Here is a 14,886-nt window from a genome sequence, read left to right on the forward strand (position 1 = left end):
CTCCCAAGCCCGTCGCCTCGGGATGACCGCCACCCCTGCGGGCCAGGGCAATTGCTGTGCGCGGGCACCCCCGGCTGTCGCAGCCGGCAGCTCCGCGATCCGGGAGAAACGCTTTTTAGCTGTTCCCGTGTCGGCAGAGAGACACGAGCCGGGACCGCCGTGCTCGGGGGATGCGCTCAGGGTCTGCCCGGCCGGCGGACCCGGCGTCCCCCGCTACGGGGGCTGGCGTGACCCCTGCACGCCGGCGCCGCCTGAAGTTTCTGCCGCTCGGGGAGAAGCCGGCGGTGAGGAGGCAAAGAGGGGCTAAAATAAGCGGAATGAATGCCCGGAGCGTGCCCACTCGAGCCGGGCTACCCTCACAAGGAGCCCAGTCAGCCGCTCCGGTTACTTCTAAAAAGAAACCTTGCTGCTCAGTGCATGGCCGGTTTCCTTCCCCTTCCCTGCCGCTAAACCGCCGACCTTTTCGAAAAGCACTGTGGCAGCGGAGGACTCCTGAACACGGCGAGAGGCGCTGGGCATCGCCGCTGGACCGCTTAGGATGTCGCCTCTTTGTCTTTTAACTCTGCGGCTGCCACAGTTCGGGGGCAACGGGGCGGCCAGACTCGGCCCGAAGCCCCCGGCCCTGCTTGCCAAGGCAAGGGGCTGCACCCGGCGCTCGAGAGAGCTCCCGGGAGCATTATCCCGCCCTCACACTGCCAGCAAAACGTCTCCTGAGCCGCCTCGGCACAGCCGGGGATCGCCTCCTGTCAGCGGCGTGGGGCGGACACGGGGCGGCCGCAGGCGGAGGAGGAGGAGGGCCCGGCCCTCCCCTCTGCTCCCGCGGTCGCGGCTCCAGGGTCTGGGACGAGATTGCCCCCCCCAGTAGGAAAGACTGGGAAAGCAGGGGTTTACCGAGCGCCGCGCCCTTGCACGGAGCATCCTCCACAGGAGAGAAAAGGGGCGGTCAGGTCGCTCCCAGCAGCTCCGAAACTCCCGGCCCACCCTGCCTCTACTTCCCAGCAGGCTCCCAAGAGCAGAGGGGACAGTTTCTAAAGAGCAGCCGGGACGGGAGTTTCTGCCCCGGGAGAGTCGCTCGGGGCGGGGCGGCCATACTGGGCTCCAAGGCAGGGAGCCGATCCTCGGCGGGGTCTGCGCCGCCTCCCTCCGCGCACCGCTCCGGCCCCCAGTACGGCACCGGGAACAGCCCGGTCCCGCCACTCGACATAGACATTTCCAGCGCCATCCCAGCTCGGGCATCCCTCTGCCTTCCTGGGTACCCCGCAAATCCCCCACGGAGCTCTCTCCTGCGAAGTTTCGCGACACCGCCGCTACCACCTGCACGGTACCTGTGGGCACCGCACCCGCGGGACAGAGCCCTCGGGTCCCGTTTCGGGACAGTGTGTGACACACGGGGTGCTCGCCAGAACTTCCACGCGTACCTCCACCTGCCATAAACTTCGAGGCAGTTTTGCGCGGAATGGGGATTAGACCGAGATCCCCTGGATCTGCAGCGGGGCCAGGCAGCGTCCGACGGGACGTCGGCACCCTAGGGTAGGCTCGCGCCGGCCAGATGCTTGGCAGTTTCTCGGCCCCGTTTGCACCTTCTGAGCAGGGCTTTGTCGTCGCCTCGGCCCTGGCACCCCGGCCCCCGGTACTCGATCGAGCCACCCTGAAAGGCGGCCCGGGAAAGCAGGGGCTCGGCGAGGCGCGGAGCGGGCGGTGACGGGGCAGCTCGCAAGCAACTGCCGCAAACTTTTTGGCAGGACGAAGGGGCGCTTTGCCGAGGGAAACCCGAGCGTGCGCGGAAGGGGAGCGCCCTGCGTCTCCCCCCTTACCTTGCATGTTTTCCGGCATCTGCCCCTGTTCCCCATTCGACCGGGCGAGTCCCAGGGCCTCCGTTTCCACTTTGGGTAGCATGACAAGGCGGCTGCGGGCCGGGCTGGGGGCTCCGTGTCCGTCCGCGACACCAGCACCTGGACACGGCAGCACAGATTTAGCTGGAGCAAGGGGCGCTCGGCGGCTGCTGCCTCTTCCCCTCTTCCCCTCTTCCCCCTCTTCCTGTTTTTCCCTCCCTCTGCTCCACGCCAGCCCTTGCCCAGTTGCAGCGGGAGTACCGAGCGGCCCCGGCCGCCGGGAGGAGCCGCCGGGTGCCCGCGGCTAAGGGAGCCGCGGAGTGGTAGTCGAGCTGCAGGCGGCGGGAGGCGGAGGAGAGAGAAGGAGGAGGAGGAAGACCGGGGGTGCTGGGGAGGAAGGAGGAACCCCGGGAGCCCGCAGCAGCTCCGCCCGGGGCTCAGCACGGCGGCAGCCCGGCTCCCCGATCCATGCGGAGCGGCACAGTGCACAGGAGCACTCTGCCGCCGCTGGTGCTGCTGGCCAGGGTTCCCACCCCCGTCCCCCTCCTCCCTTCCTCCCTCCCTCCTCCTTCTCCTTCCCCTCCCCCTCCTCCTCCCCCTTTTCCCCCCGGTACAAGTGCGGAGGTGCCGAGTCGGGACCTCTAGCCCCGGGCCCGCGGGGAGGCGCTCCGGGAGCCCGGGGGCTGTGGGGAGCGAGGACTCCGGCGGAGGGGGGCCCCGACACCGCCGCTGCAGCCAATGAGGCAGAGGCGGGATGAGCAACACCCCCAGCGCGCACACACAGTGGCCCAGTGCAGTCACCCCTACCCGGTTCTTAAACGGGGCTGCGGTGTGAGGGTCTGGGCTGTTGCCTCCCCTTCCAGCCCCAGCGGAGCCCGACGGGCAACCAGCCTCGCCAAGCCGGGCTACGCCTGCACTGCCATCAGCGGCCGTGCCTCTTTGCCAGTGGGCAGCCACGCTTAATCTCTCTTGGGGCCGGTGGGGCAATGCCTCCGCCCGGCCAGCGCCGGTCGCGGAGACCCCGGCCCTGGCCTTCCCTCTGGGCGGGCGGGGGTGGACAGCGGAAACCTCTGCCCTTGCGGACACGTTGCCGCCGCGCAGCCCTGGAGTCTGAAATAAGCAAGCGGGAACCGTGTTGGAGCTCGCTCTGCTTATTCAGGCTTTTTGGGTCTCCCTTCCCTAAGTGTCGTGCGAAATCGGTTAGTGCTAGTCTCTTCCCTTGCACAGAAGCCAAAGCCCTGGCAGAGCCATCGCTTGAGCCCCCCTTCCCTGGCTCACAGTGCAGCAAGCGGCACTATTTTCCAAGTTGTCCTAAAGAACTCGTTTCTCGCAAGTGTGTGCCTCAGCGGCGAGAGCCGAGCGGTCCCGCGGCGCGGCGTTGCGGGGGCTCCGGGCGCAACTGGGTGCCGACCGCCCGGCGAGCCGGGCCGGAGGTCTGCCTGCCCTCGTTGGCCTTTCCGCCCCGCTCTCCGGGAGGGCCCGGGGGTTCCGCGCCGTTCCTACTGCGCCGCATAGGTTTGATGGTGTGGGATGAGCGATATTTGCACCTTGGAAAGCATCCGAACCCTTCGTCCGAGCACTCAGTTGCCCGTTCTCCTCTGACTCTTTAATCTGTATAAAGTGTTGGAGAAGCTGAAAATGTTTGGCGGTGAAAACTGCTTCCGATGGAAAGTGAGGCGCGGAAGTGTCTCCATCGCGGAGTATGGCATTTCCCATCGGCTGGGAGAGTCATAGTGAAAACTGGCTGTTGTAATGTATTCAGCAGTGCTGATGATCGCAGGGTGAACCCGGGCTGGGACAGGCGCTCCAAATGCAGAGGGCGAACTCGGCTGTGCTCTTAACTTTTTGCAATCAGTAGCTGTGACACCTTTGCTAACTCAGCGCAGATTCCTAGCCAACCCAACATCAGCACCACCGGAGTAGAAGAAGTCTTTTTCCCTTCTCTGCGCAGCGTTTGATATTTGGGGGATGGATCCAACGCTCAGAGAGGCCCGGACCTCTCTGTCTCTTCCACTCTCACCTTCTGCCATTCGCCTTCGGGCGGGAGCACGAGCGGGCGAACGATACCAACACCTTATTTCTCAAGTTATAATTTCACAATTAAACAGGTCCTCTGCGAATAAGTTTTAGGACAGCAACATGGCGAGATGCGGGACCGAGCAGTTCGACGGCTAAGACGGGTTGGCTGAAAACCATCTAGAGAGAATGATGCCGTTTCTAGGCAGAAGTAGCTCGTGTTAAGACCCTGTCTCGGCCCTTGGGAAGTTATTCCCAGGTGTATTAGTTACAAACATTCCCTCTGTCAGGCGCCACCGTGTAGCATCGCCTTGCGCTGATCCCGGGCGGCTCAACACTGGCGGCGACAGCAGCACAGCGCCGATTCGGCTCCCTCCCTCGGGCGCCCGCCGAGAGGGCTGCGGGTCGGGGGCCTCCGCTTCTCGGCGGGGCCGCGGCCCTCCGGCCTTCCGAGCTGCGGCCGGGCCGCCCGGGCCCGACGGGCGGCTCGCAGAGGAGCGGCATCTCCTCGCAGCCCTTCCCCGCAGGAGAAGAGTCCTCAGGGCACAGCTCCAAGCACATTTACAGTAGACCATCAGGACACCTGCGGACCTGGCTCCTGCAGCCCGCTGGGCTCCATCGGGGACAACCGGTCCCCTCCCTCTCTCTCGCCGCCGGGTGGGTCACGCCGCTTGGCGATTCCCCGACGGGGCGCTCCGTGCTGCCGCTCTCGTTACTGCTGCTCCGGGAAGGCAGCTGCGTTTTGGGGAAAAGCCGGGAAAGGAAACGCCGCATCCGGACAGGGCAGGCGAAACCAGCCCGAAACCTGCGGGGCTCAGGCGGGCTACGGCCCCCGCGGGCACCGCGGCTAAGTGCCCCAGCCGGCAGCACTCCCCCGCGGGCGCGGCCCTAGCATCGGTCCCGGGCTCTTCCCTCCTACTCGGGGGCTTAGTGTCATTCTGCCAGGGAATTGTTTGGAGGGAGTTCCAACTGTACATGGCAAAGTGACTCTGCGAGCTATCGCTATGGATGAAAATACTTTGGAGTGGTTATTACACATCCACATTTCTCCGAAGTAACAGTTTAGGGCAGTACATATTATAAATGATACCTGGTCCCTTATGGCTACATTTAATTTAACATGGAGTTCTAGCTCTCACGATTGCCTTGAGCAACCTTAATTACCCTTTCTTCTAATCTCTTCTCCATTCCTTACCAAGTTCTCCAAACTTTTTTTTTAATGCGATTTCTCTCCTGAGTTTGCCTGCCTTGTTCTGACTTTGCCTGAAGGTCTTGATTGACGCGTGTAATTATAATTATAAAAGATGATGGCTCGGGGAGCTTCCAGCAGCCTTGATTAGTACAAGGAGCAAGACCTGGAATACTTTATACTTCCCTATTTAAATGTATGTACATTTACATTTAAAAAAACCCCACTCTCTGATGTTAAATAATCTGCAGCTTTTCCACCTCTTTGTTTCCAAGGCAGAGGTTTCTGTGTGATGATATTTCAAGGCAAGCTCTGATTGCTTATAGCTTCGGCTATAAGAGGGCACAGAACCTGAGCAGATTTCCAAGTCTTTTTCCCTAAGCAGAGACATTTCCAGCGTGGAGTGGTCCTCTCGATGAGAAACAAATAGCATGATCTCTTCCAGCTTTGTGTCGGGAGGTGTCCCAGAGAAGGTTTAATTTACCTTCCCAGCAAAGTAGCGAAAGAGAACATTTGTGGGGTGGGATGAGCAGGGGAGGGTGGGGGAGAGGTAGATGTTCAAGAAAAACTTCCCAGAAACAAATGAAATAGATAAATAAGCGGAGGACTGAAACTCTTCGTCTGGGAAGTCTAAACCCAAAACCGATCAAAAAGACTTAAAGGGAAGTATTTAAGGAGGGAAATCCTCATCCTGTCTCCCTTTCTCTCCCGCTGAACATTCCCGTTTGCCGCCGGCGCAGAACCGCTCTGAGCGATCACTCATTGAAAACAGTGACTTCAGCCAGGCTCGGGGAGGGAGTCAGTATCACGCATCCTGTCCTCGGCATAGGGACACAGCCTCGGGCACAGGCTGTCACTGCCACGGGCACGCAGTGGCGCTGCCTCGAGAAGCGCCCCGGCGAAGGCAGCGTGCGGCAGGCACGGGATCCCTATGCAGCTGGGAAAGTTCAGAACGCGATTTTGCTGCTTGACCTCACACACCTGTCACGCCCAACTTTACGAGACTATTTACACCAGGAAAAGCGTGGCAAATATAGTTCTCCTCTCCTCTCCTCTCCTCTCCTCTCCTCTCCTCTCCTCTCCTCTCCTCTCCTCTCCTCTCCTCTCCTCTCCTCTCCTCTCCTCTCCTCTCCTCATCATTTTGCCGAGGCGATATTGCATTCAGTTCCTTGGGATTCATTAAATGAAGATTGCTAGTGCCTCCAACTCAGGCTTTGGGAAAGAAACTGTCCCTTCTAAAAAAAACAAAACAGAACAAAACAACAAACAACCCAGAAAAAAAAAATCCCTAATTTACAAAATCAACCCACTCCAAACACAAAAATACACTTCCCACTTCCTCCTCATTTTTTCATTTTCTTCTTTTTCTTCTTTTTTTCCTTTTTTTTTTTCTTTTTTGTTTGTTTGTTTAGTTTAGTTTGGCTTTGATCACTCTCAGCAAAACAGAGTGGATGCCTCAGACTGAAATACTTTTGTAGTAAAACGCATGCTACAGAGGACCACGTCTGTGCCTGCTGCCTTCATTTTATACAGCTAATCATTCATTTTTGCTTTACAGAGACGTCGTTCCGCTCTGGTCCGACATAGAGAGCCATTTCCAAACGGTCAATTATTGACCGAAAAGCTATTTTTCAAGCTCGGCCAAGCTCCTGCTGCCCGCCGGAATGCACTGCTCTCATGAGCACCTGGCAGCAGCGTGATGCAGAATGACAGGAGACTTCGGAGAGAGGAGCGAGCAGGGCCAAGTGGGTGGTAAAGCATCGCTCTGATTGCCTTTCTTTTATTGGTAAGTGAGTCATCAGTGAGGTGTCGTAACACTTCACCGCGTCCCGTCGCCGTCTGCTCCGTCCCGCCCGGCTCGGGGCGCGGGGCCCCGCCGTGGCCCGGGGAGCATCGCCCGCTCGGGGCGCGCTCCCTCCCGCGGGGCGGCCCGCACGCCTGGCGGCTGGGATGGCCGGCACTTGTTGCTGCAAGGCAGCTTTCCGACCGACATTCTGCTGAACCGACTGGAGGGCGTGGAAGGGCTAAGGCATGCCCGGGCGCCCCTGGGGACGGGGTGAGCCGTGCTCAGGGCTGGCGGTACGGCTTCCCTGGATCGATCCCATCATCAGGTCTCTTTCATTCAACACTTAAAGATCCAGTTTTGCAAGCAGGGACTCTATCAGAAATTCCCCCCTCTCCTTCCCGTCCCGAAATTACATGAATTCTGTATGGAAAACGCCTTTAGTTCAGCACTGCCTGGACCTGTTGCCATTAATGGTGCGACGGGGAAACGCGCTCGCTGATCGCTGCTGTCTGCCGCGGGGGCGGCGGCTTCCCCCGCAACCGGAGGCGGGGAGGCGAATCCATCAGCGGGGCTCCTTTCCGCGCCCAGGAGCGGAGCCGCTGCCCCGCGGCTGCCGAGGGACTGCCCGGACCATCCCCACGCTCCCCTCCGCCGCCATCCCATCGCCCCTTCCCAGCACTGATCATTACGGTTCTGATGAGGCGATTTTGTTTCTCTCTGTGCTGCCCTTTTGGAGCCGAGTGTGGAACCTCTAGTTAAAAAGCTAGAGCTTAGTCTAGGAATAGAACTCCAAATATATTTGTATATACCGCAAGGCTCCCGTCAGGGCTGAGCACTGGTCTCTGTATCATAAGAGATAATTGATTTCTATCCTGCACAGACAGGCTTAAAAATGAAATTTCTTTTGCTGAGGCAATTGACCTTGATCTGCTGGTGGAAAAAAGAGATGGTTTAGGTCTGCTTCTTCCCTCCCCCTTCCTTCATGTTTCAAAGCTTGGAAAACTCTATTTAAAAATAATTTTTATAGCTGATCTTTATAATGAAAAAAGTTTAAGCCCATACACAGCTATCTGTCCCAAGATTTATCCACACATAATGTAAAATAATAACTACAAGAAGATAAACTTGGCATAGTTTACACTTGAGAAATCTTGATAAGGATTGTGTACATTTGCATGTCTGTTCATTGCACATAAGAATGTATTAATATATATTAATATATAAGGTTATATATGTATGTACTCATGTAATATGTGAGTAAACTCTAGACATTAATAATGATCTGCCATGAGAAGTTTTAATGGGTTTCCCCACAAGACAGATGCACACAAATCCTCCTGCAGACACTTCTTCATTTTCACCCTATATATATAAGACAAGTTTGAGAGCTGACCTTTAAATTACCCTCACAGACAAGAAGCTTGAGGCGTTTTGTCAGTAGTGGAGAGATCCCTCACACAGGCATCACCTTTGCCTCATGTATTGTCGTATTTAAAATCAGACTAACAGAAAAAAATTGGATGTAAATGTAAATACTGCTCCTTTTGTAGATAGCTCATTTGCAGTATAAGCAAATGAAGACAGGAAAAGTGGGAAGAAAATTAATAAAAGAGTAACAGCAAAAGTCCTATGATATAAGAAAATAACCTATGGCATATCTTACAGTCCTAACAAAGCTCAAACTGTTCACTGCTATGAAAGTTTTGCCTGCATAAATGCTGGCCAAAATCCTGATCCAAACTTTTAAAGATAGTATACACTGTCTTTGTTAATCACATGAAAATGCTACTATTCCTATTACTACTAAACATAAAAACTAACTTTGCCAAATTCACGAGCCCTAATTTGAATACGATTAATTGCCTGAGGACACATTAAAATGAAGATAGCAGTAAGTATTTTACAAACTAGAAAAATATCACAGTTGGAAACTACAAGTAGATTATTTTTCCTCTTATATAACCATTTTTAAAAGTAAATGAAACAGTTATTTCTGTTAAATAGTCATAGCTAATGCTTATAAAAATTTGCAAAGTGTCCCTGATGACTCTAAGACAAGAGGCTGATTCGAGGAAAAATAAAACTATTCAAGCATCTTTGTATTGCCTCAGAATCTGATAGAAGAAAAAAATCATGGCACTTCCATAAAAACATTTATAAGTCCATATGGTGTTTGTCATCTGGAAGATAAGATGTACTATTAAGATTTTGTGAATTCTGGTTGTCTCTTTGTTTGTATGACTATAAACCTAAAAGCAGGTGTCAACAACCAGTAGTGCCCACTCACAGTCCAGCTGGTTGTGTTTGCCCTCCAAGGGAGAGGTGCACTGCTATTTATATCAGTGGAGTCTGATTTGCATTCATGGGAGCTGGAAGATGCCCTCCTTGCTGGGAGGAAGCTGTGACATGTCAGTAGTTTATAACAAAAACTAACTTATTGCCAGGTGGGGAAATGCACAAAGTGCTCCCTGACAAGGGCAACTCAGCCTCTGTGGTGGGAAGCAGCAAGTGTCCCTGCCTTGAGGGGCTGGTGGGATGAAGGTGCAGTGGCTGTGACAATCCCTCACAAACCAACCCACTCTGCCTTGGTTCGAAGGGGAAAAGGGAAGGAGAAGGCCAGGAGGGACAGGACAAAATCAAAAGTCTGGGGATAGGATTTACTCGTACGAGCATATGACCCTGCTGCTGATTGTACTTCTACCCTGGGACCCTGGGAGAACAGCTTTTTCTCCTAAAGAATTACTCTCCAGTGCAAATAAGAACAGAATCTGGCTACTTCCTATTTGGTTCCCCCAGCTCCAAGCAGAGGCCCTCAGGTTGGTGTGGGTTCCATTTAACCCTTACGGGTGCATGGTGATCAGTTCAAAAGGCTGTTAGGTGAGTTTTTCAGGGATGCTACCATGGGCTCTGGCTCAGCAGTGTCATGGAAGGACAGAATCCTTCCCCTGACTCAGAGTGCACAGGATTTTGGAAAGTTTCCCAAGATTTAGGCCTGCTTATTTCTGGGCCATGCTCTATGAATCTGTCCTGGTATTTTTGTGATGCAGCACATGTATAAGTGGTATGGTGACAAGAGTCTCTGCTACTCCTTGTAGCAATCTGTTTTCTCATATCCACATGAGTTTGGGAAAGACCTGCCAGTCGTCTGGAAAGCATGAAAATGGCATTTAATTGGTCTAAACATCACAGGTGAGTGTCTTATTTTCCCTTCTTCTAGGGTTTTATCCTTTCACCTTAAGAAACCTTATCTGAGTAACCACTCTTCAGATAAATGAGATGTATTTTACTATTCTTCAGGAAAGAGAGCCAGAGGGTCCCTCTGTGGCAACCAGAAAGAGGAAAAGTTAGAGAAAGACCTGGAGGGGAAGCTGGACTTGCCACCTTTTCCATGTGTTTCTGGGGACAGAGCTGTGCAGAGGAGTACCCCACACCTGTAGGGAGGCACAGGGACTCTGAGGGGACATCTGGTGAAACACAGTTGGGTCCAAGGTGGGAGCCCTTCTCTGGGAGAAGCAGCAGCTCTACCCAGAAGACAAAGATCAGTTATGTTTGAGGCTATTTCCTGCAGCTGTTGCTGTGCTCTCCATCCCCACGGTCCCAAAGCCTCCCTTGATGGCAAGGTGCCCACATCACACCCAGCATCAGGGTGAACTCCTCACCTGCCCTGTGATGACGCACTTTGGGGCAAGAGGAGGAAAGCGTGCCCTGATTCCACTTGTGGGCCAAAGATCCCTTCTTTCATCCCTGCCAGGAAATGCTGTGCTGAGGCACAGCCTTGCAAAACCCTGGGCTGTGGAACCTGCAGCGCTGCTAGGTTGGCTTGTGGAGCACCTTCTGCTCCATGAAGGAGAGTTTTCCTCTGGTAAGCCTTCTGCAGTCCTGCTTGGCCCCAGTTTCAGCCTGGGCACAGCCTGGTGGGACAGGGGAAAGGAAAGACACCTCAGTCCAGGTGTGTGGTGAGAGACAGAATGGCCTGAGACAGGAAGTGTGTACAGAAGGGCAGGGAGGTGGTGGGGACATGCACCCACCGGGGCTCAGCCACAGCCACCACAGCCTGGGACACCCTGGGACATCTGGCTGTGCAACGCCCCTTGTGCCTGCAAGCCAGAGCAACCTGTGCCTGATGGCTTTCTGACAGGGAGCGGGTGCTGTTTCCATATGCTACTGAGAGTATTCACTTCTTTGCTGCTCTGAAGTCTTAACTGACTTCTATTACCCAGCCCACTCCCACTGAATGACATATCTTAATTTTCAGCTGTAAGAAAGAATCTGCATTTGACAGAAACCACAGTATCACTGAAAAGATGAAACCATTCCTGTGGTTTTCTTCAATATGAATTATCAGGCCAGAAGCAATTTAAATCTAATTTTTGCAAATGTTTCTACATGCATACACACAATTTCACAGTTATTATCAATCATAATAGATAAAAATACCGTTAATTATCCAATGATATATATTTGATAATTGCATTATCTCTAGAGAAAATTGTTACTCTATGGATCATCATCTGTTTTCTTATCTTTTTACATGGTATTGTAATATTCTCTCTAGCCTAAGTATATGTGCAAATTAATCATAGACTCACCCAATTGTAGTGATTTTTTCAGTTTGGATACCCAGAAATCTAATATATTTATGCAGAATCTTCAAAACAGAAAACTGTTACTTACCAGCTGATGTAAGTCCATGTTTTATAGATTCCTGTATGGTGGCTGTGTGAGAACCAGAAGACATTATTAGGTGTAAATATACCGTACCCTTGGGTACAAGGGGTACAGCATTGAGTACAGGAGAGGTGCAGCCTGTAAACTTTTCTGGCCTTGAGACCCAGGCTATGATAGCCTTCAGTGAAAGTCGGCGTGATGAACAACAACAAAAAAAATATCCAAGAATTCAGAAAGTAACAAGCATGTCTTTGAGTGGACTCTGTACTTTTTCCAGCATTAGTGACCTGCTGTAAACCATGTATCCCATTTCATGATAGTCTCTAATCAGAAGAATTGCAACTTGTGATAGGTTTGGCACCATCACGTGATTTAGTACAGCTTGATAAGAGACCCTGTTATAAAGTGACAGCAAAAGAGATAAGAACTGTTGGCAGATAATGGCAGAGAAATGATTAACCTAGAGTGGAGAGATGCTATGAAGCCCAGAGAGGGGAAGGTTGTAAAGTTGTGGGGTCATAAGATCATACTGAGTGGATGAAAAGCCATACCAACATGAGTGTAATGTCTATAAACTCAGACTTGTGACCTGTCTTCTTGATGTCATCACCTCTTTGCACAGTGGACAGCAAGCATGGTTGTTTTGGCTTCTGTAAACACTCTTTGGATGGCAAAATAATCAAGCATTAATTCCTTAAGGGAGACTTCTGAATGCACTGGGGATTCTACACTCTGACTAACAGCACCAGCAAATCTCTCCCGATAGTTTGTCACACAAAACCATTTTATTGCCCCAGTCCTCAGGCTGGAGAGTAGCTCCAGGTTGTAGCCATTTAGTTGAAAGCATATACTACTTTCTCACTAAAGAGCTTTACAACATGGTTAAACATTGATATCCCAGGATTATGATACGTTAGAGTATTGGACTCACCTCTAAGGCTGTGAGGCACAAACCCTACCCACAGCATGTCAAATGGCTGTCAAGTGTTTGGCTTTAAACAATTTTTACAAAAGTGGGCAGCTGTGCAGATGACTGGGTGATGTTTCAGCTCAGCTGGGAGTGGGTCAGGTTCTGCTTTCACCCTGTCCAGAGGAAGGGCAGGGCATGCCAGCTCCCAGCCTGAGCACAGCGTGCCTTGCTCTGCAGTGCCACCGACAGCCTCTGCAGCTCCAGCCCAATAGATCAGGTCTGCATACTTTTTGTGAGATCAGACTCAAGCCTGAATAATCAGATGATATTTTACATTTCATTTCTCTTGAAAAATAGAGTGAAGCTGTTCCACTGTGGGCTAGATCTAAAGCCTCTTGAAGTCAGTGAGAGTTTTTTTCTCTTTATACTTGCAGAGGGCTGTAAAACAGCATGTGCCTTTTTATATACTTTGTCATGGTGGTTAGATTTTGGTAATACAGTGGCAAACAGATTAACTCCTGCACAAACTGAACTGCTTCTCTTGGCTAGGATGAGAGCTTGAGAGCTGGTCTGAAAATGGGGCTAGTGTGGCAAACCAAGCAGTGACTGGGCCTTACAGCCAGGAGCCCTGAATTATCACTTGGTCTGCACAGTACTGCCCTCCTGTAGACGACGTCCTGTTAATAAGGAGGACAAGCTGTAGAGGGAAGGTCTGATGTCTCAAATTCTTACCTTCATATTTATCACTGGAAAAAAATTAACTTACAAATCTGCTTAAACAGGTACTGTATTTTTTGAGTGTCACTGATATTTTTTATCTGTTTAGACTGAGTGAAAGCTGGAAGCCAGCTTTTAAAACAGATTTCATATAAACCTAAATAATGGGACTCTTCTATTTTATTTCATTTGGTTATCAAATAGATTTTCAATTTTATTCATAAAAAGTGGAAAGAAACATTTATTCCATCAGAAAAGACATGTCTTTGGGGACTGGGGATAAAATAAATGAGAAATGCTGCAAATGATACTGCGGTTAGAAACTTTCCATTGTATCATCGGAGACATTGCTGGAGCACTGTTGGCCCATCTTCAAGAGCTTCTATAAAGGAATCTGCCGTATGTGGGGGAGAGAGATATTAAATCATAGGAAATATAGAGAAACTTCATGCTTTTGGCTTCAAACACTGTAATTCCTTTCCTTTTTTGCATCAGTATCAAATGTCAGGGTCACTGAAAAATGTTCTATTTTTCCCTTTCTGATACTTTGTCTCCACGGACAGAGGAATGTATGCCAGGTGCATAACCAGACAGACTTACTTTGCCTTTCTTTATACCTAGTCCAGTAGGGGAAAAGAAACTCCTAGGGAAACTCCAGGACAGCCTATATCAGCCTGTGATCCAGCAGCTCGATGTGTTTAGCAGTGATCCATTTGGAGTCCAAGTGAAACGAATCCATAATGAGGCTTAGGAGTTGTGCCAGTGAAGTACCTGAGTTCACGGCTCATTACTTTGCTTGGAACTGTAACTTTTCACGAGTAAGTCCCTGCTAAGGCAGCCACCAGCCTCACCCAGAACAGCTTTTCCTAGCTGTGGTTGGAGCATTATAGACTCACTTTGTATTTCCCTGTTTTTCTCTGCCTTTCTTTCCTTCCCGTTTTCATCCTGAGAAGGTGAGATGAGTTAATTTTGTTTCAAATATGCTTTTCTGTCTCAGATCTTTCAGGAAGATAATTAATTGATAAACTTTTAGTTTCTTTCTTGTTTAGCCAATTCTTGTGTGATGAAATTGTCCCTTGTTTGTCCCTCTAACAAATGTCCCTCAAAGAAACTGTTCCTGATTTCAAAAGCTTGGCAACAATCCCTCCTTTGACTCTTGCACATCAAATTATTTTGCAACCATTTACCACAAAAATGGAGTCAAAATGAGTTTCTCTTGTCATGGGCATTTCCACAGGTGGCATTTCCTTTGGCACATAAGAATATTAAGAAATAAGCCTTGAAAATGGACTAACTGAAATTAAAAATGACCTTTTCAAAGAGCTTTTTTCCCCGACTTGTATAACTTAGTGTAAATTTAGTGAGCTCAGTCATGATTTTGTAATTTTCCTGTAACATTTTGGATATTGCTTATCTGAATTCAGCATATTCCTTGTTATTTTCTATGCCATCTCGATGTATTGTTGTTTTTATTATTCATACAACTCAGAAAAGATATGTGCTCAGCTCAGCACTCATCAAAAGAGGGACATGATTCTCATTCTACTTAAAGTGCAGGGAAACGTGGCATTGATCTTGGCATGGTGCCCTCCAGGCATGAGCTCTCTGGTCCTGAGAGTAGCCCAGTTGGTTTCAGCTGGAGTTTGCATAGGTGGGAAGAGATTTGCAAGCTCTTTGTTCTTTGATCTGGAAATCACTCTTTAAAATTTTTTCTCTATTTCAGTAATTCCAATGTTCCTCCATATCTATCACAAACATTTAAAATTAT

General features: G+C 51.0%; 1 protein-coding gene across 1 annotated transcript in view; it reads right to left on the reverse strand.

Annotated features, from left to right (window-relative positions):
* NR5A2 (nuclear receptor subfamily 5 group A member 2) overlaps positions 1 to 11,561 on the reverse strand; it is an 83,688-nt gene extending 72,127 nt beyond the window's left edge. The window contains exons 1-2 of the mRNA XM_066555901.1: positions 11,498 to 11,561; positions 1,815 to 1,952 (exon numbers count right to left, since the gene is read on the reverse strand). Of these exons, the coding sequence (XP_066411998.1) occupies positions 1,815 to 1,952; positions 11,498 to 11,561 (202 nt within the window). The remainder of the gene's footprint in view (positions 1 to 1,814; positions 1,953 to 11,497) is intronic.
* Between the last annotated feature and the right edge of the window lie 3,325 nt (positions 11,562 to 14,886).

This window comes from Molothrus aeneus, chromosome 9 (assembly GCF_037042795.1).
Source record: "Molothrus aeneus isolate 106 chromosome 9, BPBGC_Maene_1.0, whole genome shotgun sequence".
In the NCBI taxonomy this organism is placed as follows: Eukaryota; Metazoa; Chordata; class Aves; order Passeriformes; family Icteridae; genus Molothrus; species Molothrus aeneus.